General features: G+C 34.2%; 1 protein-coding gene across 9 annotated transcripts in view; it reads right to left on the bottom strand.

Moving 5' to 3' along the window:
- KIAA0586 (KIAA0586 ortholog) overlaps positions 1 to 27,871 on the bottom strand; it is a 94,001-nt gene that overhangs the window by 13,487 nt on the left and 52,643 nt on the right. For 8 of the 9 annotated variants that reach the window (XM_031679086.2, XM_015235531.3, XM_072963121.1 and 5 more), the window contains 4 exons: positions 23,962 to 24,139; positions 17,413 to 17,567; positions 14,110 to 14,218; positions 4,364 to 4,429 (listed from right to left, as the gene is read on the bottom strand). In XM_031679086.2, the coding sequence (XP_031534946.1) occupies positions 4,364 to 4,429; positions 14,110 to 14,218; positions 17,413 to 17,567; positions 23,962 to 24,139 (508 nt within the window). The remainder of the gene's footprint in view (positions 1 to 4,363; positions 4,430 to 14,109; positions 14,219 to 17,412; positions 17,568 to 23,961; positions 24,140 to 27,871) is intronic. The other variant, XM_072963122.1, reaches the window with a different exon arrangement.

Raw genomic sequence — 27,871 nt, 5'->3', positions numbered from 1 at the left:
GAAAGAATGAAAAATGAGCTTTCAAATACAGGAAGCCCCTAGAAATAAGAACAACACGATTCCATATCCTAAAAGTAGAGCTTTAAAGATTTTTCTGTTGACTAGTAAGTTTCGGGGCAAGGGAGCAGGGAGGCGGGGAGTGTGGGGATTTCTGCACACTGTACGCACGACACCAGTGGGAATAAGGGCCAGCCCAAGTTCTACGTGACCATTACTCTGGGTAATAGTTCCAAGCTGGGAGGCACAGCTGTATGAGCCCTGCTAGCAAGGCCATCGCAGCAGTGCTTTGATAGCGTGGGGCCCTGAAGTGTCAGGATACAGAGAAGGCAGCAGTTGTTGGCTGTGAAAACAGTCTGATACAAACCAGATGGGAACTTAGTAGATGGGCAACACAAAGGAAAACAATTGGCTCATTCAACAAAGTCAGGCCCCTGCCCCAGAGAATTCACAGAAGACAATAACAGTCACCCAGAGTTGATCCAAACAAGAAACAGCCATGTGGTTACAGTTTAAAGAATTGTTTTTCCTCAGACTAAACAAAGTTTTGCTTTCTAATTCTTGTCTTCATTAATTGTAGTTTGGTGTACAGGCCTTTTTGCCAAAGACAAATATTTCACTTATACAATATATACTTTTTGTGACACCAAGAGAAATACATGAGGACATAGAAACTAATTTTGTGCTGCTTCCTGTAAAGTGCTATGAACATAGGTTAAGCGATTTCAAGAAACTGCCAGTGTAGAAAATGATTGATCATGCTGACACAGTAATTAGAAAATATCCAACATAGTATTTCTGTGACTTCCTAAGTCTGATTTGCTTTAATGTAAGCAGAATGACACGAAGGCAGTATCAGAGGCTCTCAGAACTGCATTTCTACCTAAATGATTTTTTCTAACTTTATTAGAGAGGACAGTGTGATTTTAATTATACTCACAGGGAAAAAGTGCCCGTGTTCCCCATAACCTTACTGTGTGAGTCTCAGGACATTACAAAGCACCTGTCCATCTGAAGCTGACAACTATAACAAAGATTAACTATTAGATTTTGAGATTACTTTTGGCAATAACATTTCACTTAAAAGATGTTGTAGGTATGTATTTCACAACAGAGTAATTTGTTCTGCCATTTTAAGATAGTAAACAGCGTTTCATCTTAAAATAATTCACAGGTTCCTTTCCATTGGAAATCCCAGCACAACCTGGGCCTCTGCATTTACTACAATTTAAAAATACACCCAAGAAAGCCTTACATTTGTAATCACTATTCTTAGGTGATGAGTAGAAGCCCACCAAGGAAACTCTGGAAACAACAGCATTTCTCATGCACATATTTAAATGTATTTTATAATTATGTGAGCCTATTTTGTTTTGTATCATTATAATAAATTTAAAAACTCGGTTTCCTAACAGAGAAGACGTGTTATCTGTGGAATTCTGAAGACTACCGTGGTACTTGAGACACAACTCAGGTTTCCCAATTTGCATTTGCTCCATTGTCCAGATTATTTTCACTGACTCTTCCCACCCTAAAAAGTGAGCCAAACACTTAAAGACATCTTTCCTGGTTGCATTAAATCTTTCATCCCTTGCAAGGTAATTCTGAAGTAAACTGGAGGAACAGAAGTAGAGTCGCGGTGTGGTGTGGAGGCTGACACAGCCCTCAGCATTTCCAGCCACGCACTCTGCTCAACATGCACACATACATTATTTTTTTAAGTCTAAATTAGTGAAAACAGTGCTGGATAACTGACCATTCTGACTAAATTTAATCATCAAATCTAAGAAATCAGTTTGTGCGTATACTGTAAGCTGAATTTCCATATAATAAGTAGGAAAGGAAAAACTAAAAAGTCTTACAGAAGAGGAATTAAAAACAAATGTTATCACTCATCAATACTAATTCTGTCAAAAGTTTAAGTTTTTCTCAACATGGAATCAACTCTCTTACAAGGTAGTTTGTCTTGGATTTATTAATAAATGTATTTCTTAGACCTTGGGTTAACTTATGAAAAAAAGGAGTTGGTGTCATTTCTATTATTAGGTATATTGATACATATTTCTTCAGAAACTGCCCATTTCTACTTTTATGGGGGGTAGATAGATAGATGATAGATGGATGGATAGATAGGTAGAGAGATAGATAGACATCAACCTAATGGACTAGCATAAATTTTATAAGAAAAAAATAAGTAATTGCATCTAACTAGTTCGTATCTAATGAACAGATCTTGAAATGATTTCAGAGAATAAGACAAGGACCAGTTCAGGCAGAACCTTTTGGTCACCATGAAGAGTCTAGACTTTGTTCTGGTGGAAAAAAAGTCTTTGGAGGGTTTTGAGCAGGGAGTCATATGGTCATGTGTTCCAATTAATATTTTGAAATGCTCTCTCTTGCTCTGGATAGATAATAGACAACAGGGGAGCAAAAATGAGTATAGGGAGACAGTTGAGAAATTTCTCAGGATAATATTAAAGAGGAAGAATATTATGCTTAGAAAATCAACTACACAACTACAGAAGGTAGAAAACTTAGCTTGATACCAAGCTGCTGTAAAAAAAAAATCTTAGTTTTATTAGAATGCTGAAAACCACAGTATTATGTAAAAATTTTTAATAACTTCCGTGAACACTGAGATAATCAAAGAGTAGTGCGGTTACTTAACCTCTCTGAGGCTCAGGTTTCTCATCTGTATAATAAAACAACAACAATAATACAAACATCTTTATATACTCACAACTTTGCTGTGAGAATGAAAGCTACAATACACAAGCGTTGTCAGCTTGTGTTGTCATTTGACAAATACTAATTTCAGCATTGAAGGTTTGGGGAAGAAGCAAATGTACCACACTTAGCAGTGATCATGTTCTATCCTAGTGTAACTCTATGCAAGATACACTGACTAGAGTATGATCAGACTAATAAAGAGCTTGGAAACAGTATCATGTAAGTAACAGTAAAAGGCACATAGCATGCAGACTTTGGGTTATAAATGCTGTCATCAAATATTTGAAAGATTTTCCCATTGAAAGACTTCTTTCTAACATCCAAGAAAAGAGAACTAGAACCAGTAAGTGAGAAGTTACAGAGAGGCAAATGCTGAGAATTAGTGCTTTCCATCCATAAAATGTACAGTAAACAAGAGTGTTTCCTGATCTGTGAGATGACCATCTGTTGGGTCTAATGCCCCTTTTGCTGGCTCCCTCTCCCTTCTCTATCCTTAAACTTGAAAGTGTCCAAGATTTTAATCCTGGGATGCTTCCATTCCCTTTCTGTACTCAGTCCTTAGGTGGTACCACCCACACTCACAACTGTAAATAGCACCTATACTGTCAGCTTTCAGATTCATATCTCCAGTCCCAGCTTCTTCCTTGAGCTCTAATAGCAAACTGCCTACCTGATTTCCTCACTTGGAGATCTGTTAGGCTCCTCAAACTTTATGTGCCCTACACAGAATGATGGATTTTCCCCTCCGTCTCCCTAACCTTGATAATTGGCACTATCATTCACCCAGTAACTTTCAGATGAGAAATTTAGGAGTAATTAATCCTTGAATCGGCTTTCTATTACACTCCACATCTAATCCACTTTAATAAATAATTTTTGAAATGAGCTTATTTTTCAGCAACTCTATCAGGCATATATAATCTCAGTACACTGCCTGAACCTGACCACTCTGACACCTCCACCAGGGCCCAAGTCACTATCACCTCTCATTGGGATACTGCAGCAGTCTTCCAATTGGCCTCCCTGCTTCCACTTTGTCTCCCTATGGTCTATTCTTCACCTAGAAGCCCGGGGGAACCTTTAAAAAAAATGTAGAGTCTGGCATTCACCAGCTCAAACCCTCCACAGGATCCACATCACACTCAGAATAAAATCCAAATTCCTTCCCAGAGCCTGCAGGGCTCTGCATGACCTGCTGACTGCATCTCACATCTCATCTCCTACCACAGCCACCCTGGCACACTCCCCTCCAGTCATGCTGGCTTTCCTGCTGTTCTTGGGGCACAACAAGTTCATTCCCACCTTAAAACCTTCATTCTTCTTACTCTTTCTAGATGGAGTACTCTTCCTGAATGTTTGCAAGATTTCTCCTTCCCTTCATTCTATGTGGAAATGCCACTCCTTTAGAGAGACCTTCCCTAACAAAATGATCAAACCACTTACCCTGCTTCCTTCACTATTCATCACCCTGCTTTATGTTTTTTAATTGATACTAGTAGAAATACAAATTGATACAGATATTATTTTTTAAATAAAGCAGTATCTTCTAAAAATGTTTTACTTTTTATTTGGAAAGAATTTCACACTTGGAATAAAGTAACAAGAAGAGTATAAAGAACATCTATATTTCACTCACCCAGATTCGCAATTGTTAACTTTTCCCCCATGTCTTCGGTTGGGGTGATACTTCCCTGTGACTGCACTTCAATGCAAAAGGAAAAAAAATGAAAGGATTAATACAGAGTCATAAGAAGTTAGAGCCAGAGTAGCTATATATGTTCATATTTGAAAGAGCAGAACTTAGAAAAGAAAAAGCATATATTAAAAGAAAATTGGAATTAAGGGTCTAGGGAGAAGGGCTGGAATAGATACTATTTGGGAGCTAAAATCAATAGGAAATTAATCAAAGAGTCACTGAGGAATGGCCAAAGTCCAGTTTGAGCCCCACAGCACAGTTTGCTAACAGGTTGTAACTGCACAAATTACATCATCATCCAGCGGTATTTCATGACCAGGGAACAAAATCAGAGACTACTGAAAGTAGGAGGAATCCAGAAAGGCGATTATCACAGATCAAAGAGACATGGAAGTCCTGGATGGTGATGAAATGTACTTACAATGGGTTAACCATATAGGGCAGGCAAGATAGGGGGCCCCCCCGAATAGCCAGCCAAGAGAAATAGGACTGAGTAAATGGAGGTCCCAGTACAGGTGGGAGAAAGAATACATGACTAAAGTGGCTCCGTTTAACTGATGCACTAACTACCTCACAACATCTGCTTCCTGTCCCATTACCCAAACCAGTCAGGTTAGTTAGCAGAAGAAAAGAAGCATTAAGCTGTGTAATGAATAAGACAACTATCCCTACATTCTTCAAGGAGCACAGTTGCTCATTATTTCCCAACATACAAGTTCTTTCAAAAACTGAGGTTTCCAAGGAGAAAAGAAAATCTAGAGAAGATGAAAGGCAATAGAAAGCCATCTAAGAAAACTTAGTTCCAGCTAATTACTACCCTACTTCTAAATGACATCATAAAAGTCCAGTTCTTCATCTCTTCTATTCCTTCAAGGAGATTACCTTATGTAGAAAAGGGAAATAGGAGAGGCAGTAACTTGAGTTCTCCCTAGACCAGATCCTGTTAACAATGAGAACTCTGTTTAAAGACAATCCCCTCAGAATTTCTTCTTAAACAGATATCACAAACACTGTTCAAATTCAATAAAACTAGACTTCATACTCCTAAGCTCCTAAATTTTAATTTGTCCCTCCCATCTCCCAACAGTGTCTGTGACTCGCATTTGTACTTTATTTCTAAACAACCACACATTTGCTTTGGTAGAACATGTCTTCTAAAGCTGCCATTAGGCCTGAATTACATGTTTATATATGAGTTATATGGTTAAAAATATGGCCTGTACTTCATCAATGTTATTTTTTTTCTGTAGCAAGGGACAATCTTGGGAGATTTTTCCTATTTAAAAAAATTTTAGATGATTTTTTAATTAAGCTAGTAGTGTTAAGCCTACCCAGATGATGTTAGATCTTTGTCTGGAGTGGGGATGGGGAAAAGGCTGAACCCAAAGTTAAAAATTTGAGGGCACTTTACACAAATAAAATCTAAGTCTATATAAAATCAATAATAATAGTGATTAATAGTGGTAAAAAGCAAAATTATTACAGATAAGAAACTTTAAATAAAGTTTTAAGTTTTCTACATAATAAAATAAAATGTTAAATATAACAAAAAGGAGAAAAATATGTTTGCCAAGAACATATGAGGAAGGTTACCAGGAATAACAATGAGATTGTGTTGCCTTTTGCCATTATTTACAGGGGTTTTTTTCCCCTAAAAAATTTAATCATTTAATGCCTTTGTGTATACCCAATACTGCCCCTAATTTTAACCCTTACTTTTAATCAGGATGCCACAGGTCATACATGATCATTGAGCTCCTGAGTTACCAGTTTCTCTCTTGGAGTTAAAGATGAGAGAACTGCTGACAAAATGCAGTTTACTAAAACACTCATTTGCCAATAGATAGGATTATAGATTGAAAGTCACCCTGGTTAGTAAGCTTTACTATAGGGGGAGGGGTTTAGCTCAGTGGTAGAGTGTGTGCTTAGCATGCACAAGGTCCTGGATTCAATCCCCAGTACTGCCATTAAACAAACAAACAAACAACCTAATTACCTCCTCTCTCAAAAAAATTTTTAAAAATAAGGGTTAATATATTTTGTTGCCCAATGTGCAAAACAATAAAAAATTCTGTAAAATAATCCAAGGTTTAATAAATATAAATTATCCTAAATATATTCACTGAAAAGTACAAAATTTTGTTGAGTCAATTCTCCCTAACACTATATAGAACAAGTACCATCTCTAGCATTTTCTTGCCAATATCCTTAAAGCTCAGGACCAATACAGATTCAATGCCTATCTGTTAAAGAAGAGCTGATTACAACATGAGTATTCAAAAAGGAGAGGTGTCCTGGAGACAGTCATGCTAACAATGGTGAATATTTTCATAGCTCTTAATATGTGTCAGCTCCTATCTACATGTACGACGTGTCTTCATCTGGGATATCAATCTTAGAATAGGTAATATATTACAGGTGAGAAAAGCACAGAAAGGTTACGTATCTTGCCCAAGGTCACCAGCTAGTGAATAGTGAGTGGAGTTAGCATTTGAACCCAGGCAGCGTGACTCCAGAGTACAAGCTCTATGCTGTAGTGCTTCTAATTCCACAGTAGAACAGACATTAGCATGAACATCTGGAGTCATTAAGCAATGTTTCACAAAGGGCGGTCCTCCTCCTTCTGCACCTGAATGACCAGGGGTACCAGTTTAACATTCAGATTCCCAAGCCCCACCTCAGACAAACAATCAGTCTCAGAGTGAAACAGGAGATCTGCATTTTAAATTAGTATTGCAGGAGATTCTTAAGTCAAAGTTTGAGAGACACTGTGTTAGAGATGAACAAACAATGCAATAGTAGTGTATCCTGCAAGTATAATTATTCTATATCACTTCTCTGCTCTAACTTATTCTGAATTGAAATAATCAGCTTTCTCTCTTATTTAGGTTAGTAGAATAATCCACTTTTATCTTGTTTGAAAATAGTTTATTTAACTTGTATTTTATTTATATAAAACTAAAATCATGAATTTAAATGATTTTTATGTTGATTTGAAGAAAAGCACTAACTTGACACTAACCTGTTGTAGTTAAGTTTTATTTGGAGGAGGGCAGTGCAGTATAACAGAAGTATCACTACAGTAGGAGTAAGAAGATCAGATGCTACCACTACTCAAGAATTACAACTTTGGCTCTTGGGAGCAGAGGGATCACCCCGAGTTCAACAGAACCAAAGATCATAATTCTGATTAGTGGTAGCACCTGATCTTATTACTAGTTCAATATTTCACTATATTAAAATATAGAGATTATCAAATCTACACTTACCTCTGCGATTATTTTGGAAGATTAAATTTTGTTTAATGGCTGTTGTATAAAAAAGACTACTAAGTTTATCAACTAGTTTAAATGATATTTTACATCAACTTCATTTCTATAAAAACCATCATAAAAACTTTAAAGTCAGGTTTCAGGAAATCTAGCTAAGAATAATGAAAGGGATGCAGAGGTTTCTGGAATACTGGTGACTCTTCAAAACAATTCTGGCATACAATTTTAATGAGGTTTAATATCAAAGACTTGAGAAAAATCTAAGCACTCCATACAAAGTGTATAACTAATTCTATAACAATAAGAAAATTAATTTCCACAACTAAAATACTCCTACACAGAAAAGGAAATTACTTTTAGCATCAATAAGTAAAAATGTTACAGAAATCCTTGAATAATTTTCAGTGTCTTTTTAAATAGATTTTCCATACCAATCCTCTATGAATTTTGTTCATTCTTAGGGAATAGCCTTAGTTATGCACATTTATCTCCTAGATTATATATATATAATCTTATATATGAATAAATATATATATTTCCTAAATCAAAGGTGTAAATCCCTTCTTGTAGGAAAAATCAATTTAAACAATCATCTACATTAAAAATCCGTTAATGTGTCCAAGTAATGTCTATTCTCATATGGCTTATGCTCCACCTCCATCCAAACATTTCTTAAATGTGAGAATTCACGTAATCATGCATGAATTTCAGTTTTTGGTAATCGTGAATGAATCTAAAAAAACAAATGATACAAATTCCATTTACAAACCAAAAACAGATTCATGGACATAGAGAACCTACTACTGAGTTCTGGGAGCTTTTGAAATATATTCTGGATACAAGTTCTTTATCAGAAAGTGGATTTGTAAATATCTTTCCCCAATCTGTAGTTTACCTTTTTCATTCTCTTAATAGCATCTTTTGCAGAAGTTTTTATTCTCATGAAATCCAATTAATGAATGTATTCTTTTATCAACTATGATTTATCTATAATATTTTAAAAATCTTTGCCCAAAGGTCACAAAGATCTTCTCCTTTATTTTTTCAAGAAGTTTTGTTCTTTTAGGCTTTACATTTAGATTTAGGATCCATTTTGAGCTCATTTTCTGTATATTTGTGAGATATGTGTCAAGGTTGATTTTTTTGCCTATAGATGACCACTTGTTTCAATACTATGCATCAAAACAATTATTCTTTCTCCATTAAATTCTTTGCCATTTCTGAAACATCAGTTGATCATAAATGTGGGGACTACTTTTGGACTCTCAATTCCATTCCATTCATCTATTTGTTAATCTTTATGCCAAGACTATACGGTCTGGATTACTGTAGCTTTATAGTATATTTTGAGTCATATAGTATAAATCCTCCAACTTTTCTTTATATTATAAATTTACTTGGGCTATTCTAGGCCCTCTGCATTTCCTCATGAGTTTTAGATTTAGCTTGTCAATTTTTAACAAAAACCTTGTTAGAATTTTGATTGAGACTGCACTGAATCTACAGATCAGTTTGGGAAAAATCAACATCTTAATTCTGAGTCCTTTAATTTATGAATATATTATCATCTGTCCATTCATTTAAGTCTTCCTTGATTTTTCATATCAGGTGTTTTTGTAATTTTGGGCACACAAATCTTGCCAAGTATTTTTACTGGATTTATACCTAAGCATTTCATGTTTCTGTTGATACATGTATGATAAATTATAATTTTTAATTACAATTTCCAATTTCTCATTGGAAATTTTTGTATAGCCCATACATTTTTGTATAGCCTATAAATTTGATACAATCATGTATTAGTTCTAGTAGGTTTTTTTGTAGTCTTTGTGGGATTTTCTAGAGACAACCATACATTAGCAAACAGAAATGTTCATTTCTTCCTTTCTAATATGTATGCCTTTTATTTCTTTTTCTCACATTATTGCATTGGCTAGCACTGCCAGAATGACTCTGAATAAAAGTAGTGAGAGCAGACCCTATTGCCTTGTTTTGAATTTTACTGAGAAAGCATTAAGTCTTTCACCATTAAGTGTGATGCTGGCTATAGGTTTCTTGTAAATGTCCTTTATCAAGTTGAGAAAGATTCATTTGATTCCTAGTTTTCTGAGATTTTAATCATGATTATATGTTGAATACTGTCAAAAGCTTTTCTGCACCTATTGAGATAATAACATGTTTTGTTCTGTTTTGTTTTAGTCTTTCATATGGTGAATAACATTGATTATTTTAATGTTGAACCATTCTTGCTTTCCTGGGATAAGTCCTCTTTCTTGGTAATGATTTACTGTCTTCTCATATATTGTTGGGTTTAATGTGCTAATATTTTGTAGAATAACTTTGTGTCTATGTTCATAAGGGATATTGGCTTATAATCTTTTTTTCCCGTAATGTCTTTGCCCGGTTTTGGTATCAGGGTAATGCTGGGATGAGTTCTCCAGTCCTTCTGGCAGTGGCAGCCACTCTCCTCTTCCAGGCCTGCACCAGAGAAGGACAGTCTCTCCAGTTTCCTGCTCTGCTTCCCAATCTTCCTTTTTCTGGAGGTCACTGGAGAAGAGACTGCAAGTGGGAGTGAACTCCTTCTGTATCAGTAGAAACCAATGGTTCTATGCTTGGCCTTTAGCAACTCATTTTTTAAAGTTTAGTCAAACACATTTTAACTGCTTGTATGGCGCCTGGTGTCTCTTCTTGCACCTGTGCTCTGGCACTCAGAGATAGTTCTCATGTCCCATGTCTCTGGATGAGTCTGTCTTTCCATGGACTGTACGCTACTTAGTTACTCTACATCATAGACTCTCTGATGGATTCAAGAAATGTTATGATTTTGTGGTTTATCTGACATTTTATTATAGTTAGAAGCTACATTCTCCACTTCCCCCTCCTAGGTGGAAACAGAACCACCAAATTCAGCAACATTTTAAAGTGATTTTCTATTTTTATTGATTATAATAACAAATTTGTAAAAGACATATTTACTCAGCTTATGCTTGTTAACATTTGGATTCGTGGACTGGAGGCAGACTTATTAATCTGTGTCCCATCTTCTCCCTATCAGAGACTCACACACATGGTTTTTAAATCACTGTCATAACTTATGAAAAAAAAATCAATTTAGAAAACTTGTAACTGTGATTTTAAAATTACTAAAATCAAGTATAATTCTGAAAGCTATTGAAATTTAGCTATATTTCAAATACAAAGGCAAAAAATTACCACTTTATTAAAGAAAATGATTTTTTATTCACACATGTGGTTAGAAATCTACATAAGCTTTGCATTTCCTAATTGTCACATAAATAAAGTCACAATCACTGTATGTGAGGCACAAAAGGTGCTACAATGGCTTGAAATTAAACTCAGGTCATATTGTCAAAAAAAAAAACCAAACCAAAACCCATCTATGATTGCCCACAAAACTATAACCTGCTTTTGATAAGTTACTGCAATTACATTAATTATTTTTAGCACTTTGATACATATTTTCTGAGCAACATAATCTACACATAAGAAAACTGAAGAATGTTGTGATTTTCAAACAACTTTTAACAATTAATCTGTCCTAGCATTTAACCACAAAACATGTTCTAATTTTTCCCCATTGACTAGTATAGCATGTTTGACTTTCTAATTATTCTCTATTATGAAAGTCTTAAAATATTAAGAGAAAAACAAAAGAGAAATTTTTTTATATCACTTTATAGAATTCAGTTGTTCCTAGGTTCATAACAAATAAATGGATTTAAAACCAGTCTCTCATTTGTATTGAAGAAAGTTAACTTACTCAGTAAAAGCAAAAAGAATTAAAAAGGACTCATTAAGTTAAATCACTTGAAAAGTTGCTCTCACTATAAAACTTTTAGATAAATTAATCAGGACATAAAATCAGATAAGAGGTATCATGTGGTCCAAAATATGAATGAATTCAATACCAAACGAAAGAGTTTTACTCTTAGACGCCAAAGAGATCATCAGAAAAACCAATTCAACTTCTCTCTTTTTAAATTAAAATCTGAAAGTAATAATCAAGGGGAGAGGGGAGGAGACAAGAACCTCACAGATCTTCCAGAAGCACAGTGCTAAAATGATTGTCCTATCATATCTGCAGTCAATTTTAAATGGACGATCATTGAAACTCCTGCTACTGCTAGTAAATTTGCTTGACTTCTTTATATACACATATTTACTATGCATTTCAAAGTGAAATACATGATACCTCTTCCTGAAAAGGCCGTATTTTGGGGGTTCAAGTATTCTTAGAAGCATTTATCTGCCAGAAAAGATGTGGTTTTAATTCCCTTGTGGTAAGGTGAATTTCCTTCATTATATTCATTATCTATCTGTGTATGAGAGATAGGATTGAACTCCTTCAGGGTCAAAGTTCTGAAAGCCCTAGAGGATTATTTTGGCACTCGGACTGTACTGTTCTCTGAAACATTTGGCGATGTGTCAGAGTTTCATCAGAAAAAAAACCCCGTAAAATTTATAGGGGAAAAAGTCATAACTGACACTATTTGCCAAGGCAAATATTTATTCAAAAAATATTTATTATGGAGTATGTATCAATTATAGAGTGAAACACTTGGCTTCTATTTAAAATGTTCTATCTATAGGTATATTGTTGTCTTGGTCAAGGCTGGAACAGGTCTGCTTCCCTAATTTCTGTATTAGATGGAAAATTGAATGAAAAAAATTTTTACACATATTAAATCCAACTGTTCTAAATTCTTTCTAAATAAAACTTCCTCCTACTACCTAACACATTGGTTTCTTTCATTTTTCTTATAATTTTTATTGACATTAAATGTTAATTGAGTATTATTTAATGACATTGTTATAAGTCAACAAAAATTCAACTGTTGCCATCTTGTGGTCATTCATTTATGTGGAACTGAAAACAATGTCACTTTTCCAGAGATATCTACCTTTAAAACCTTATCAAACAAAGATATTCTCCTATCAGTTGAGAAAAATGATTGTTTTATTATATACAACATTCTCCAAGGAGACAAAATTCATTTCTAATTTTAAGAGATTATAAATTTTTAAAAAACTAAATTAAATATACAGTCATTGGCCATGAATCCTAACAGTACTCAGTACAGGGACATCAAGTCAGTCTTGATATTACCCTAGGGACATTCACTTGTTCATACCTACATACTATCACAATTAATTTTTAAATTCAAGGAGAAGAGTTTTACAGGAAATTTTCCATAGGATTCTAAAATATAACACTATTGTTCCATTGCTGGGTTAAAAAAAGTGGTCAGCACAGACACAGAGAACAAAGTGGTAAAGAGGGTGGGAGGGGACAAATTGGGAGTTTGAAATTTACACCTCTTGGGGAGTGATAGAAATGTTAGCTATCTTGATTGTGGTGGTGGTTTCATGGGTGTATACAGCTATCAAAATTCATCAAATTGTACATCTGAAATACGTGTAGTTTACTGTGCAGGAATCATACCACAATAAAGGTTTTAAAAAAAAGTAGTCAGGAGGGCAAAGTTCTGAAAAGACGGAGCAAGAGAAGAACAGAAAACAAACAGGAAAGTAAAAACCTAAAACTCATACAGCATAATTTCAAGCACCTCCTTATGCAGGTCCTCCCCAAACTGTGAAATGCCCAGTCAGATTTGCAATCATACTGGCATTCAATAAATGAGATTAAAAAAAACACTATTATAGAAGCAAAGAAAAACATCCCACTGCTCAAAGTATTCCTAACACTTCTAATTGGATTGTAGATAGAAAGTTTTTAAACAGAAGACATCTTAATTTCTAACGTCAAATTTCAGAATTTAGGTTATATAAAATTTAAATGACTAAGAAGCAAGAAGGGAAACGAAGCAGAAGGCAACAGCCTTGCAGAAACATAACAACAACATCAAAATGCTGTGATGCTGACTGCAGAATTAAAATTCAACCACACAATTTTGATAATCAAACAGTATAAGAGTTCATTCGTATAATAGCATTTAACATGGAATGCTTTTTTAAGTTGCACCTGTTGATCAAATCATCACACAACATAAATAGCCTTTACAAAGCACCTTAACAGCCACAACGACAGCCTTTATCATAATTTAAAACAACTATAATACAGGTATAGACCTATATATAGATTTAAAAACACCGCATTCAATTGTACAAGAACCAAAAGGTAAGATTAAAGGAAAAAATACTAGCTGAGAGTTTTTTTAAATGCATTAGAAACAGTGTTTATTGGTAAAAACAACAAATATACATTCAAACGTGATACCAGATTCTTTATCCCAATGTACTGAAGACAAAACAAACAAAAAAACCTAGAGTCAAGAACAAGACATACATAAAAGTAAAGAATTCTCACTATATGTTTGTTCAATATCTGACAAGTATCAAACTATTATTTTATTACAAGAAAACAAATCTTACCTTGTTGCTGTGATAGTGAAATATCAGCTTTATTTCTTACACGTATTAAACGAACTTGAACTGGTTTGTGTTCAACTTGCTTAACATCCTGGTCTTGCTTTTGTTGGTACTAAAGAATTTAAGATAGGAAATCGTAACATTATTTTTTAAGTTACTTTAAAAAGATTTGAGCAACTGAATTATTTAGGTGTTTATTATACAAAATTTGAATATTACCCATGTCTTCTAATTGCCAAATGGGTGATAGAGTACATATTACTAAAGAAAAGATACTGCAAATAAAACCTTTAGAAAGATTTGGATAATACACACAGATTTCAAATATTCAAATCATTTCTATCTATTTTTACTAGAGAATTCAGAGCTACTTATAAATCAACTATTCTAGATATACACATAATGGATTTAGACAGGATAAAAACTTAATCTGGCTCTAAGCACTTCAATATAATCATTTTGCATAAAATAAAAATTTACATAATGTACTGCAATTTTCAAAGAGCTTTTATATATAGTAACATCATTTAATTCTCCAGTGTTGAATAGTTATTGTAATCTTCCTTTGCCATTCAAGAAGTGTATACTCTACCATAAACCCCATTATCTCTCTTCTGTACCTATAATCTAACCAAATTTGAAACTAACAGTAGTCACAAATTCCTTCACAATCACACATTACAAATTGTGATGACTTTCGCCATTTTCTTTCTTCTCTTTCCTGTTTTATGAGCCTAACTATCAATGAGTCTCTCAAAACAGCTAGCAGATATACTTTGACAGGAACTGGAAAAGATACCTCTGAACTCTTACCAACAGAAACAAGCAGAGAAGAATCTGAAACACCTGTCCACATGGACTCAAAATTGTAACCAATGGCAGGTACCTATTTATCCACACATAAAGATGAGTAAAAATGAGTCGCTTTAGACTGCAAGAGTAACAACCAGTCCTAACTCTGGTCTTCTACTTTTAGAGCTATCAGTCATATAGGTTTCTGCCCTGAAGGAAATATTCTGGTGTGTGTTTCTAAGGTGGGGACTATGGGCTGCTTCAACTTAGAACCTTCCTATTGGCTCCCTTCCTTAACCACAGAGATTAAGAGCTGAGTATTTATTGTACTTGTGTTAAAATCTGGCTAAGTCATTACCTAGTTTTGGCCCTGGGTAAGTTACTTAACCCCCCAATATCTCAATTTCTTCATTCATAAAATGGGGATAATAATAATGTTTACCTCAGTAGATTGTTATAAGGATTAAATCAGTTAAATACGTAACAAACTTAGAATAGCATCTGACAGAGTAAGCACTATAAATAAGTGTGTGCTAATATTATTACTAGCTATATTTCTCTGTTAATGAAGGAAATCTAACAAATGAATTTTTTGAAGCCTATTCTGGTAACACTCTGCAATTTTATTTTAAAATAGGCCAATAATTAAAGGAGAGCAATCTTTTATTTTTAAAATATTTTTACTCAGGTATAAGTGATAGGTATAAATCTGCATATATTGAAAGTGTATAGTTCCCTAAATTTTGACATATGTACATACCCATGAAGCCATCATCACAATCAACATAATATAACGACTACATCCATCAATTTGAAGTTTTCGCATAACCTTTTGTATTCCCTCTTATAACTACAGATTGGTTTGCATTTTCTAGAATTTTATCCAAGTGGAATCCTAGAATATACACTCTTTTTGGTCTGGTTTTTTTCCCTCAACATAACTTCTGTGAGGATCATCTATGTTACTGTATGCACCAGTAGTCCATGGCTTTTTATTGCTAAGTTGTATTCCATTTTATAGACATGCCACAATTTGTATATTCACCTCTCGATGGACATTTGTGTTGTTTCCAGTTTCGGGCAACTACAAATAAAGTTGCTATGAACATTCACATGCACGTCTTTGTGCAGACATATGTTTTAGCTTCTCTTTCATAAATAAATACTTAGGAGTGAAATGCCTGGGTCATATGGTAGATGTATGTTTTACTTTTTTTAAGAAATTGCCAAACTGTTTTCCAAAGTAGCTGAGTCATTTAACATTCCTGACCAGCAGCATACAAGAATACTAATTGCTCCACGCCCTTGCCAAAACTTGACACGTTAGTCTTCTTTATTTTAGATGTTCTAATGGCATGTAGTAGTATTTCACTGTGGTTTTAATTGGCATTTTCCTAATTATGACTGATGTTGAGAAGCTCTTTAAAGTGCTTATATACTATCAGTATATCTTCTTTGGGTAACGTATCTATCCAAACATTTCATCCTTTTTTTAATTCGATTGTTTTCTTAACATTGAATTCTGTGAGTTCCTTATATATTCTGGACATAAGCCTTTTATTAGGTAAGTGATTTGCAAATATCTTCTTCCAATCTATAGCTTGTCTTTTCATTCTCTTAACAGTGTGTCTTGAAGAGTTCTTATTTTTGATAAGACCAGTTTGTTAATTTTTTTCTTTCATAGATAGCACTTTTGGTATCACATTTGTCTAACCCAAGGTCATAAACAATTTTTCTTTTATTACAGAAGTTATTGACAGATATTTACTCATAACTAGTTTTTTTCTGATGTTTCCTTGGTCACAGGTTATTAATACTGAATCCTACAATGTTTTGAACTGTGTTCTAATGCTGAACACACATGGTTGTATTCCATAAACAATCTTTATTTGATATGTTTTTTGGCTTTCATCCTCAATGCCATGCAATGCTATACAATACCATACCATGATGATTACTGAATAAATTAATCTACAGTGAGAAATGCATTGCTATTACACAGATACAAAAGTGTATTTAATAACATGATCAATTTTTTTACATCTTGAAGAGTAATTATCCTATTTTTCAGTACATAAAACTGCATGGGCCATTGGCTTAACTCAGTATGAACTATCTTATGCTTTCATGGTAACATGCTTTACAAATTTTAATATAATATATATTTATTGAGTACCTATATATGCAAATTACTAAGCTAGATATTGCATGGGGATATAGAGGTATGAATGATAATAGCTATCTAACTAGGTAACAGGCTTTTTATATACATTATTTTTAACCTTTAATTTAAAGATGAGGAAATCGAGTCTTAAGAAAGGCTAAGTACATATTCAAAGTCATCCAGCTAGAAGTTGGATGAGCTAAGATTTATAGCCTGGCTTGAGTCAGTAAATAAAGGAGGCATGATTGAGGCTGTCTGACTCCAGACTGTGCTCTCAACAGTGCACTGTGCTCTAGTAATATTGTCACCATTCTGATTTAAATAAAGTACAAGTGCTATTAATTGGGTACCTGAGGAAAGTCTTCAGCTGCTGCTGATGATTTAACATCATTTTCTTGTGCTGTAAGAAGTGTTGTTGAAAAAGCAAGGTGAGGATTTGGCTGCAATTCCAATTCTCCCAAACTCATTGGACCATGACTAGCACATGAACCTTCATAAACACCACCTGTTACCAAATAGGTACACAAAAAAATTTTAATAAATTGTTTCTTAGAAAAAGAAAAATTGACCAAAATTACCAATACTTCTCACCTGCTGAATTAGAAGTACTTCAACAAAAAACACCTGTCACCAAGCCTTCATTGCAAGGAAAACCAAACTCACAGAAATGCAAAAAGTATCTATGCTCAAACAAACCTATGGACTATTTTACGGTTCCAATAAACAAGATGTTCACACAGTCCACACTCAACACCCACTCCTACACATCAGCTCCTAACACTCCAGCTTATCTTTTCTGTCAATAAGAGTCAAAAGGATGCTTTCTATCTAAAATGTAATCTTAAAGCAAGGGACAATTCCTGACTAGAAAATGCTTAACTCTGTTCTGTAGATAATTTTCTTCAAAAGATCAAGCTTCTCTTTTTCTCATCCAAATGACATCTCAGTCAAATAAAAAAAGAAGACAATAAGAGCAGAGATAAATACTTATCTAATAATAATAACACTGTACATATATATTGTGCTTTATACTCCAAACACTTTCATATACATTATCTCATTTAATTTGAATCTCTCAATTGTTTTATTAGGTAGGCAGATCAGGTAGTTTTATAACTGTTTTTCACTGACAAAGCTAAGGGTCAAGGTAACTAACTATCCAAAAATCAGTGTGCTCATAAAATGTGGAGAAGAACTAAAATCCTCATATTTCAACTCCTAGTCACTATTCCTTATTTCACATTCTTGCTAAATTATTTCTAAGAAAATTCTGTGTTTCCAAATTAATTGTCACCTTTTAAATATAGCACAATATAGTCTATCTCATTTTAATCAACAGAAATACAACTAAAACATTATAAACTGAATTGTTTGAAATGAAATGATATTTTATAGACCCCATAGACATTTCCATTTAAAAGCAGTCTATTGACAATTTCTTAGGTATAGCAAATAATCATCTTTTGATTTTTTTTAATGTTAACCTATATTTTAGGTGGGTTTTGCATAAAGCAGACTACACACATTGACCTTTAAGTTTCACCTTTCCAGTATTTGATCTGTACAAAACTGTTTCTCAATATTATTATCTGTTTTATTCTCATTTAATTATCCAGGGTAATATAAGATTAATTTAAATAATGGTAATAATATCCATCATTTAGAGCAACTATTGTTCAGGCCTTATATTGGCCTCTTTATATTCTGATATAGCTTTTTCTATTCCTATGACATTTTCCCAACATTTTCTTAAGACTGGCAAATGAATTAGGATAAAAGAATTCTCACATATAATGTTGAAAAAGAAGAGATTAAAAACTTTTTTCTGATTATATGATTATATACCTAGAAAGCCCAAGAGTCTCTAATGAGGAAAAAGAATTTTATTAGAATTAATGAGAGAATTTGGTAATATGACTGGCTAATAGAAAAATAAATAAAAATCACTGGCTTTCTCTAAATTATGCAGTATGTACCTAGAAACGGAAAAAGAATCCTTTACTATAGTGACCAGAACTATAAAATGATTAAGAAAGGTTTAGAATCCATATGAAAACAATTATGAAGTCTTACTGAAGACCACAAAACAAGATCTGAACAAAGACTAAGATATACCATAAAAATCTTTCCAGTATTAATACATAAATCAGTACAATTCCAATTAGGGTAATTTTTACGTGAAAAACGTAACTTCAGAGTTCATATGGAACAATAAATGTCTGAGAATTGTCAAGAAAAGCAGGAAAAATTTTTTTAAAAGGTAAACTTTCCCTATAAGATAAAAGAACGTACCATAAAGACATAATAGTCTAATATGTTTTCAATCCTAAGGAGTCCTGAACACTCAGAATAAAGAATCCAAAAAAAAAAAAAATCCTACACCTATGAGAAGTGAATATACAAACTGGCTGATGTTTCAGTTCAGTAGGAAAAAGATACATAATAATTGATGCTGGCACAAGTGGCTATTTATCTAGAAGAAAATCAAATTGAATGTCTATCTTACACCATTTGCAAAAATAAATTCCAGACAGACTTAAAAATAAATATATACTAATAATAAACTTGCAAAAAAGAATCTGGGAGACTACAGGTATAAGCTTGTGTTTGGGGAAGGAAGTATAAGATACAAATAACTATATAAAAATTTTAAAAAGTTATATGGAAAAGATCATAAATAATGTCAATGAAGAAGGTACAAATTTGGAAAAAGACATTTACAATACAGATGACAGAAAACAGCTAAAATATAGACACAGTTCTTACAAAATTACAAGAAACATTTAGAGCCAAACATATAGGGGAAAAACTTAAGTACATAATTAACAGAGGAGCAAATCCGAATAGCCAACAAACATAAACTCACCAGTAGTCGGAGACATATCTTTATATTTCAACTGACAAAAATAGAAAGAGTAATAAATACAATTTCTAGAGGGGATACAGGGGAAAGGTTTTAATATATTATAAAATATATTAAAATATATTGACAAAAATAAATCAGTTTAAACTTTTAAGACAGTAACTTGGTATATCTATTTTAAAATTTAAAATGTATTTTTTGGAGGGTACAGCTCAGTGGTAGAGTGTGTGCTTTCCATGCATGGGGTCCTGAGTTCAATCCCTAGTATCTCTATCAAGTAAAACCTAATTACCTCCCCCTAATAAATAAACAAACAAATAAATAAATAAATAAAAAATATATATTTTCCCTTGGACCCAGTAACTGCTCCTGGGAAACTAGTCCATAAAAATAAAATACAACAATATGTTAGGAAATACACGTGTGAATATTTACTCTAGCACTGTTCATAGTAGGGGGAAATGATAATAAAGTAAATATCCATCAGTGGAGCAATGACAATAAATTATTGGAAATCCACACCGAAAGGTTTTATGCAATCATTAAAAAGAATGAATTTAAATATGTGTGTATATGCATGACTGGGACATTGTGCTATACATCAGAAATTGATATATTGTAATTGACTGTACTTCAATAAAAAACAAATTACTTTAAAAAAAAAGAATGAATGCATTTAAGCAACACTAGTTGACCTGGAGTAATTTCCACAGGGTTTACCAAGTGAAAACAAAATGCAGGGGAGTGTGCTTGATGGGATCTCAACTTGTAAAATGACAAATATACACATCACAGGTACCTATCATGTATACTGTATGTGAGAGTGTGCATATTAATTACATGCATAAGAAAAAAACCAGGAAGATTAGAAACCAGAATCTTAACATGAGTTACCCGGGTTAAGGCATAAAAGGAGAAGATGTGAGGAGGAGGGGTAGAAGGAGAGCAGTAAAAAAAAAAAGAAGAAGAAGAAAACAAGTCTGTAATTTAAAGTAATATATAATCCATTTTATTTTTATGTAAAATGATATGATTGATGAATGAGTATAAAGAAAAAATTAATTAGAAAGACAAGATAAATTTTGATAAAAGAAGAAAAAAATTTAAATTTAGAAACCAAAAGCATTAAAAGTGCGTAATTGCTTTCAGGTCATATAACACCCTATCATTTAATCTATATTTACTGACTATGCACTGGGTGCTACAAACTCTGCTAGGTGACAGGGATATGAGGAACAAGATAAAGTCCCCACTCTCAAGGAAGATTAGAAATCAGTGTGATAAAAGCAACATTAGGCAGGCAACATCAGAGGACTGTAGAGAGCACATATGACCATACTGACCGTATCTAACCTGGTGATCAGGGGTCAGGAGAGGAGTCCACAACAGCAATCACAACAACGTTGAATTTGCTGTCACTTCTAAAAAGTATGCCCACTGATTATAATGTATGTTAGCCCTTCGTAAGAGGGATGCCTAAAGTGTTATTCAAGTCAAATTTAATTTAATCAATCATAACTTGAAATCCATAATTTTATTCTTCTAGAGTCTTACTGCTATGAAAAAGCAACCATGGTGATTTTTCAGAGAGGACTAAGTCTGCTTGAAGTGCAGGTGCCAGCGGCAGCTTTGGTTCTGGTATGTTTAATAAACTATTCCATTTGTATGAAACCCAAAGGCACCTGAAACAACAAAAAAAAAGCCAATTGCTATGTCATGCGCAGCTCTATGGAAAGGTTCATGTAGTGAGGAACCAAGGGCTCTTGACAGCAGCCATGTGAGTGAGCTTGGAAAGCAGATCCTCCACCCTGAGGTGAAGCCTTCATATGACTGCAGCCCTAGCCACCAGCTGGACTACACCCTCATGATAGTCTGGAGAACAATGCAGCTAAGCCACTCCCACACTCATGACTCTCAGAACTGTGTGACACAGTAAATGTCTGCTGTCTTCAGTTGCTAAACGTTGGGGTAACTTTTCATATGGCAATAGATAACTAATATACTAATATTATTCCCACTTGAGATGAAGAAACTTGGGCTCAGAAAGATTGTTACTTGTCCAAAAATACAGAAATGGGATTCAGACTGTTTCCTGAAACTACAAAAGCCCAAACAAACTCTTAGCCACTCGGTTATACTGACTCATCTACATGCTCAGTCTTAAATCACATTACTTCTTATTTTTTCCAATTAAATTAAACAAATACCTACAGCGTACCTACAATTAAGAATGCACTTTACTGTAGTTAATCTGCAAGGTGCAACCAGGGTATAAAGAGGGACTGAATAGGACATGTCCTTGTGGATTTTACTCTATAAAAATTTAACAAGTACCTAGTTGTTCCCAAGTACCCAGCAGCACTCCAGTGATCTGTGATTGCCCTCTAGTGTCAGTTCTATTTAACTGCAATCTGCAAGGTTAGCTGGATACAAATACAGAAGTCACAGTTGTGCCACTTCAGATGTTAAAAGAATGTAAAAATGTTAATATCCTTACTATGTGCATAAAATGAGAAATAATTCAAATATTACTTTACATTCATTCCCATGGAAAATTCAGTGTTGAATTGCCCTCAGTTCTGAATGATGTAAGGTGTTTGCACAATATAAAACTGACACTCTGAACACTCAACACCAAAGTTTTTCTAACTTCAGCTGTTTCCTTTTCTGATTTATGGCAGATCTTTATAACTCCTGAAGTCCTCTTGACATTTAAGAGAATGCAGTTACGGGCATGGGAAAATGATCAGTGAGAATTTAGTTGATATTCATTAATTTGAAGATTCTATTTTTGCAAATTCACCTACTTGATAAAATTTATTTGTAACCCTGAAGTCAACACTTGCAGCGTGTTCACAGTCATTTGTGGACAAGTGTAGAACAGTGATACCTTGAATGACTCTACAGAGACTTAAGCAGATGACGGTGAACACAGTGCTGCTTTGCTTTCTTATCAGCTCCTGTACTGTGAACAAGTGTTCTTTTTTGCTATTTAGTGGTTTTTGCATTTTTGTACATTTTGTTGGTGATTCTGATGTTTAAAATGACTCCCATGTGCAGTGCAGGTGTGCTTGCTAGTGTTCCTAAGTGCAAGAAGGCTGTGCTGGGCCTTACCAGAAAAAATACATGTCTTTGATAAGCTTCATTCAGGCATGAATTATAGCGCTGCTGGTTGTGAGCTCAATGTTAGTGAGTCAACAATGTGTATTAAGTAAGTCTCTTTAAATAGAAACACACATAAGACAAAGTTATGTATTGACTGGCTGTCAAAAGCATTATAATCAGAGGTGCACAGGAACCTAATCCTGAATTTCCCTCAGGAGCAATGAAATCTTTCAGTATTTGCTAATTCAGTTTCTGGTTACACTATAGGACATATAAATACTGCAGATAATGAGAATCAGCTCTGTATGCCAGAAATTGGTATTCTCTACTCTACTCTTCTTCTCAAAGTGTTACAGCAAAAGTTAGTTAATAAAGTTCCAAAACAATCCTGAGTGCACTGAGTACTGAGTCAGATTTCATAGAGCATAAAGAGTGAGCTTCTACAGTATTACCTAATTTAACCTTGTCCTACACAAAATCTGTTATGTCATAGTTTAGATGTTAGTTATATCTTTCCAGTATATGTTAAAATAAATACATCATTATTAAAAGATTTTAAGTGAACATATGCATATTACAAAAAATTATCTCAGGTACCACCCAGTGATTCATGTACCAATCTGTTATATGAGTTATATGACTGTTTATGAGTCACATTTGAGGAAATACTGTTATAGATAGCACTGAAAAAAAGTCATTACCAAACTTTTCAACGATGAATACCCCTTTTAATAAATAAATTTTGCAAGCCCCTGCTTGAAAATAGTCATGCTTTTCTTAATTCAGATTAGGAACACTACTGTAGATTTTAATACAGCATATGAAACAGAATTCAGCATTCAACGCGCAAACAGTACAAAGAAAGTGTGATGGGATTCAAAGTGAATATTCTAACAGATGATACATCAAGAAGCAATGTTTTGGTGTATACCTGTAACTGGGTCACATCGCTGGGATAGTAGCTTAGGAGCACATTTCTGATCCGAAGACTCTGCGTTAGCGACAGGCTGCTGCGTATAGGTGGCACGTCCCATTGAGGTGTTCTCTGCTGCTGCTGTCAGCCTGGGCCTCTGTCCTTCACTAAGCTCACCCATACTTTTCTCCGAGTCCTGCAAAAAGTAGAAACCATTGTTGCAAACATTATATTACAATCAAGTCAAAACAGGAAATATTTGTTGAATATATCATGCAGACCACTTGATTGCTTGAGAGGTATTTTAGAAAGAGCTTATTACGCCACATATACACCACATGAAAGACAAGTTTTAAAAGTTAGTTTAATAATTAATACGACATCCAAGCAATAGGCTTTGTTTTTAGTATCTTATTTCTTATGAAGTTAAATAACCATTATCTCTTTTTACAACCTCCAGATTAGACAGCAATAAAACACATCAGAAAAATTTTATTATTTAAAACAGTAAGTGCTGGCACACACTGTACATTGTTTGTACAGCTTAAATATTAGAAGAATAGAAAATTCACCTCTTGTTCTCTATGAATGAAAACTGGCCAAAGTTGTTAGTGTGAACTTTGTAGGGAAACAGCTGATAAAAATCCACAAAAAGCACAAATATGGTCATTAAATATATGAAATTTTAAAAATGAAGACTTCTATTTTCTTTCTGTGTTAAAAAATTATGTGCTTTAATCACTAGCACATTTTATGACTTGGAGATACTCTAATTAATGCATTTACTAATCAAGAACTGAATAAAAATGCCAATATATGAAAGCTCTCATTTTTTTTTATTTAAAAGGAGTTTAATTTCAACTAAGCGTTTTTTTCCCTCTTACTAGAATATAGGAAGAAATCACTGCTGAAACATCCTTGATGACTCTATTGACTACAAAATAAAATCTAACTTCTTAGCTCAACATTCAAGATTTTCTACAATTTGCCCTAATCAGCCTCCATAGATTTGTAGCTCCTCTTATTCCCTAATCTGACTTTTCTTTAAGAATATCAGTTGTTCGACATCCTTTAAACAGAAAAGGATTGTTTTGCAATTAATATGAAACCCTTGAAGACTTTGGGGCAAAGTTTGGAATGACGGCAGATACACTTTCCCTAGAGATTAATTAGAAATGTTTTGCAGTGCCTATATTACTGTCACTATCATATAAAATGTGCAATATACAGCACCTTCTCTATTGTGAACCAATTTTCTAGAGGACTTGTAACTGCTAAATTATTTAATACCTTAATACTCTATGGCCCTAGGGAAGATTCAGTTTCCCTATTCACAACGCTCTCATACTCTTAAGTATCCATCATTTTTATATTATACTCAAAGCTGAGACTCACGTCAGTTCTAAGTTAGGCTGTCTGTAATCTACAGTAGTAGTACACCTCGCCCATCTACATAAATGTACAAGTTGCACTTCTGCCATCAGACTACTCTCACTGACCTGAAGCCCCTCTAGGCAAAGAGTTTAAAGTAAAAAGAAGAACTGCTATTTTCTTACCAAGGCAATATTTTTACTTACAAATGCATCATTATTACTTGTTCTTATTACAAACAAAGCATGTTTAATAGTTCTCTGAACATATTCTAATATACTAAATGTCACTGTTAATCAGATTAGCAAAAATTTAAGATGAAAAATATCCTATGTGGTGTTGACAAGGAATCTCTTACAGTTGGAAATCAATTTATTAGTGTCTATATAAATTATAAATGCTTGTGCTTTTTGAGTAATTCCACCCCTCATTATCTAATATAGAGAGGCAATTTCTCACAGTACAGAAAAGGATTTTAGTATAATTTGAACAGAGAAAAAGTGGAGCCAGTCTAAAAATCCATCAATTTCAGAAAACAGACTCACAGACATAGAATACAGACTTGTGGTTGCCAGCGGGGAGGGGGGTGGGAAGGGACAAACTGGGAGTTCGAGATTGGTAGATATTGACTGGTATATATAAAATAGATAAACAAGTTTATACTGTATAGCACAGGGAAATATATTCAGTATCCTGTAGTAGCTTATGGTGAAAAAGAATATGAAAATGAATATATGTATATTTATGTATGACTAAGAATTGTGTTGTACACCAGAAATTGACACATTGTAAACTGACTATACCTCAATAAAAAAAATTATATAAAAATCCTTCAATTGGAGAATAATTAAACAATGGTATACTACATAGTAAATAAAAAGGATATGGTGGATCTTTAGAATTTATAGTTAAATTTAAAAAACCAGGTTGCAGAATAATACACCTCAGAATTATCCACATGTGAGTACACACACACACACACACACATGCTTAGATGCTTAGAAAAAGATTTGGAAAGGATACAGTTCCATCCTCTGGACTCCTAGTCTAGCCAGGATGGCACACTAACAAAGGCTGCCAGCTCCCTATCCTCAAATCACTGTTAGAGTAAGTATAGAAGTGAGAAGAAACCATGGATTCTGAGCATTAAAGTAAAAACTGAAAAAACCACTAGGAAAGACTGCTGGCTAACTGGACCTGGTGTGTGGGGGAAAAAAGGGGCTGCATCCTGAAGGGGAGAGGGGCTGGAGGGGGGTTTGTGAGAAGAATGACTAAAGCAATGTGCGCTGTTATTCCCTCTTTCCCTCATTAACTGGAGATCATCACTCCTTGCCCCTTGGCAACAATCTGGACTGCAGATACTAGTACCCCAGAGTGACATCAGGGAGCACAAAGGCCCAGCTGGGGTGAAAAATTTTATAGGTGAAAAACTACCAGGAAACCACAGACATTGGTTCCTTCACCCTCTCCTGATCACCCCAGGACTGGAATTACAAAACCTCCCAAAGAAACTTCTCCCTAAGGGTCTAAAGACAACAACCTCCGGAAGAAGTGGACAGTAGAGTACCAGCAAACAGGAGTGGCCAGGATCAACCGCAGTTCTGTGCTGCCTGGGACACCCGTCCCTGGGGCTCATCTCCTCCTCTCTTCTTATAGTCATTGAATCATGACCTGGTTTTAGTTCTCATCCAGTACAAATTCTCAGACAGGACACCTGATTACAGCTCAGCGGTAGAGTGCATGCTTAGCATGCACAAGGTCCCAGGTTCAATCCCCAGTACCTCCATCAAATAAATAAATAAACCTAATTACCACCCCCTCTCAAAAAGCCAAACAAACAGAATAGCTGATTTCCCTTCTCCCCTCACAGGACATGAGTTCATATACCAAAAGAACTAGATGCCCAAGGAGTGATTAAGTGTTTTTTTAAAAAAAAGTGAGTAACATTAAAAATACACACACACATGCACACAAGGAATAAGGAAAGATAATAATAATTCGAAGCAAAAAATCATTTTTAAAAAAGAACAAAGTGAGTATCAGATATAAAAAAATATAATAAATCAGATAAACAGTAGGCTAAAGAACAAATCAGTGGTTGTCAGATCAGATTGAAGAACTCTCCCAGAAGACAGTAGGAAAGAATGAAGAGATAGAAAATCTAAGAGACAAAACAAACAGAAGGTGAAGTGTTAATATCTGGAAATAAGACTTCTAGTGAGAGAAGGGGGAAGAAACGAGAGGAAGAAAGAAATGGAAAAAATAATAGAAACAAATTTCCCAGCATTAAAAAGATGGAAAAGTCTGAAATAGAGTAAATAAATGAATCGATATTACTGATTTCCAAAAAGAAAACAGGGACTAGTTAGCGGAACCTTTAAATTATGCTGACATTTCTTCTATTTGCTACCTCTTTTTTCGTGTGTGTACCATTTGTTTGTCTCACTTTCTCTCTTCTCTTTCTCTCTGTCTCAGCTTACTCATTTCTGTACTAAGCAGCTTGGTTTTTGCAGCTACAGAGTACTTTATTGAGTTTAGCAACAGTAATCTCAGCTAG

Source organism: Vicugna pacos, chromosome 6 (assembly GCF_048564905.1).
Source record: "Vicugna pacos chromosome 6, VicPac4, whole genome shotgun sequence".
NCBI lineage: Eukaryota > Metazoa > Chordata > Mammalia > Artiodactyla > Camelidae > Vicugna > Vicugna pacos.
This window is presented reverse-complemented; position numbering and strand designations above follow the sequence as displayed.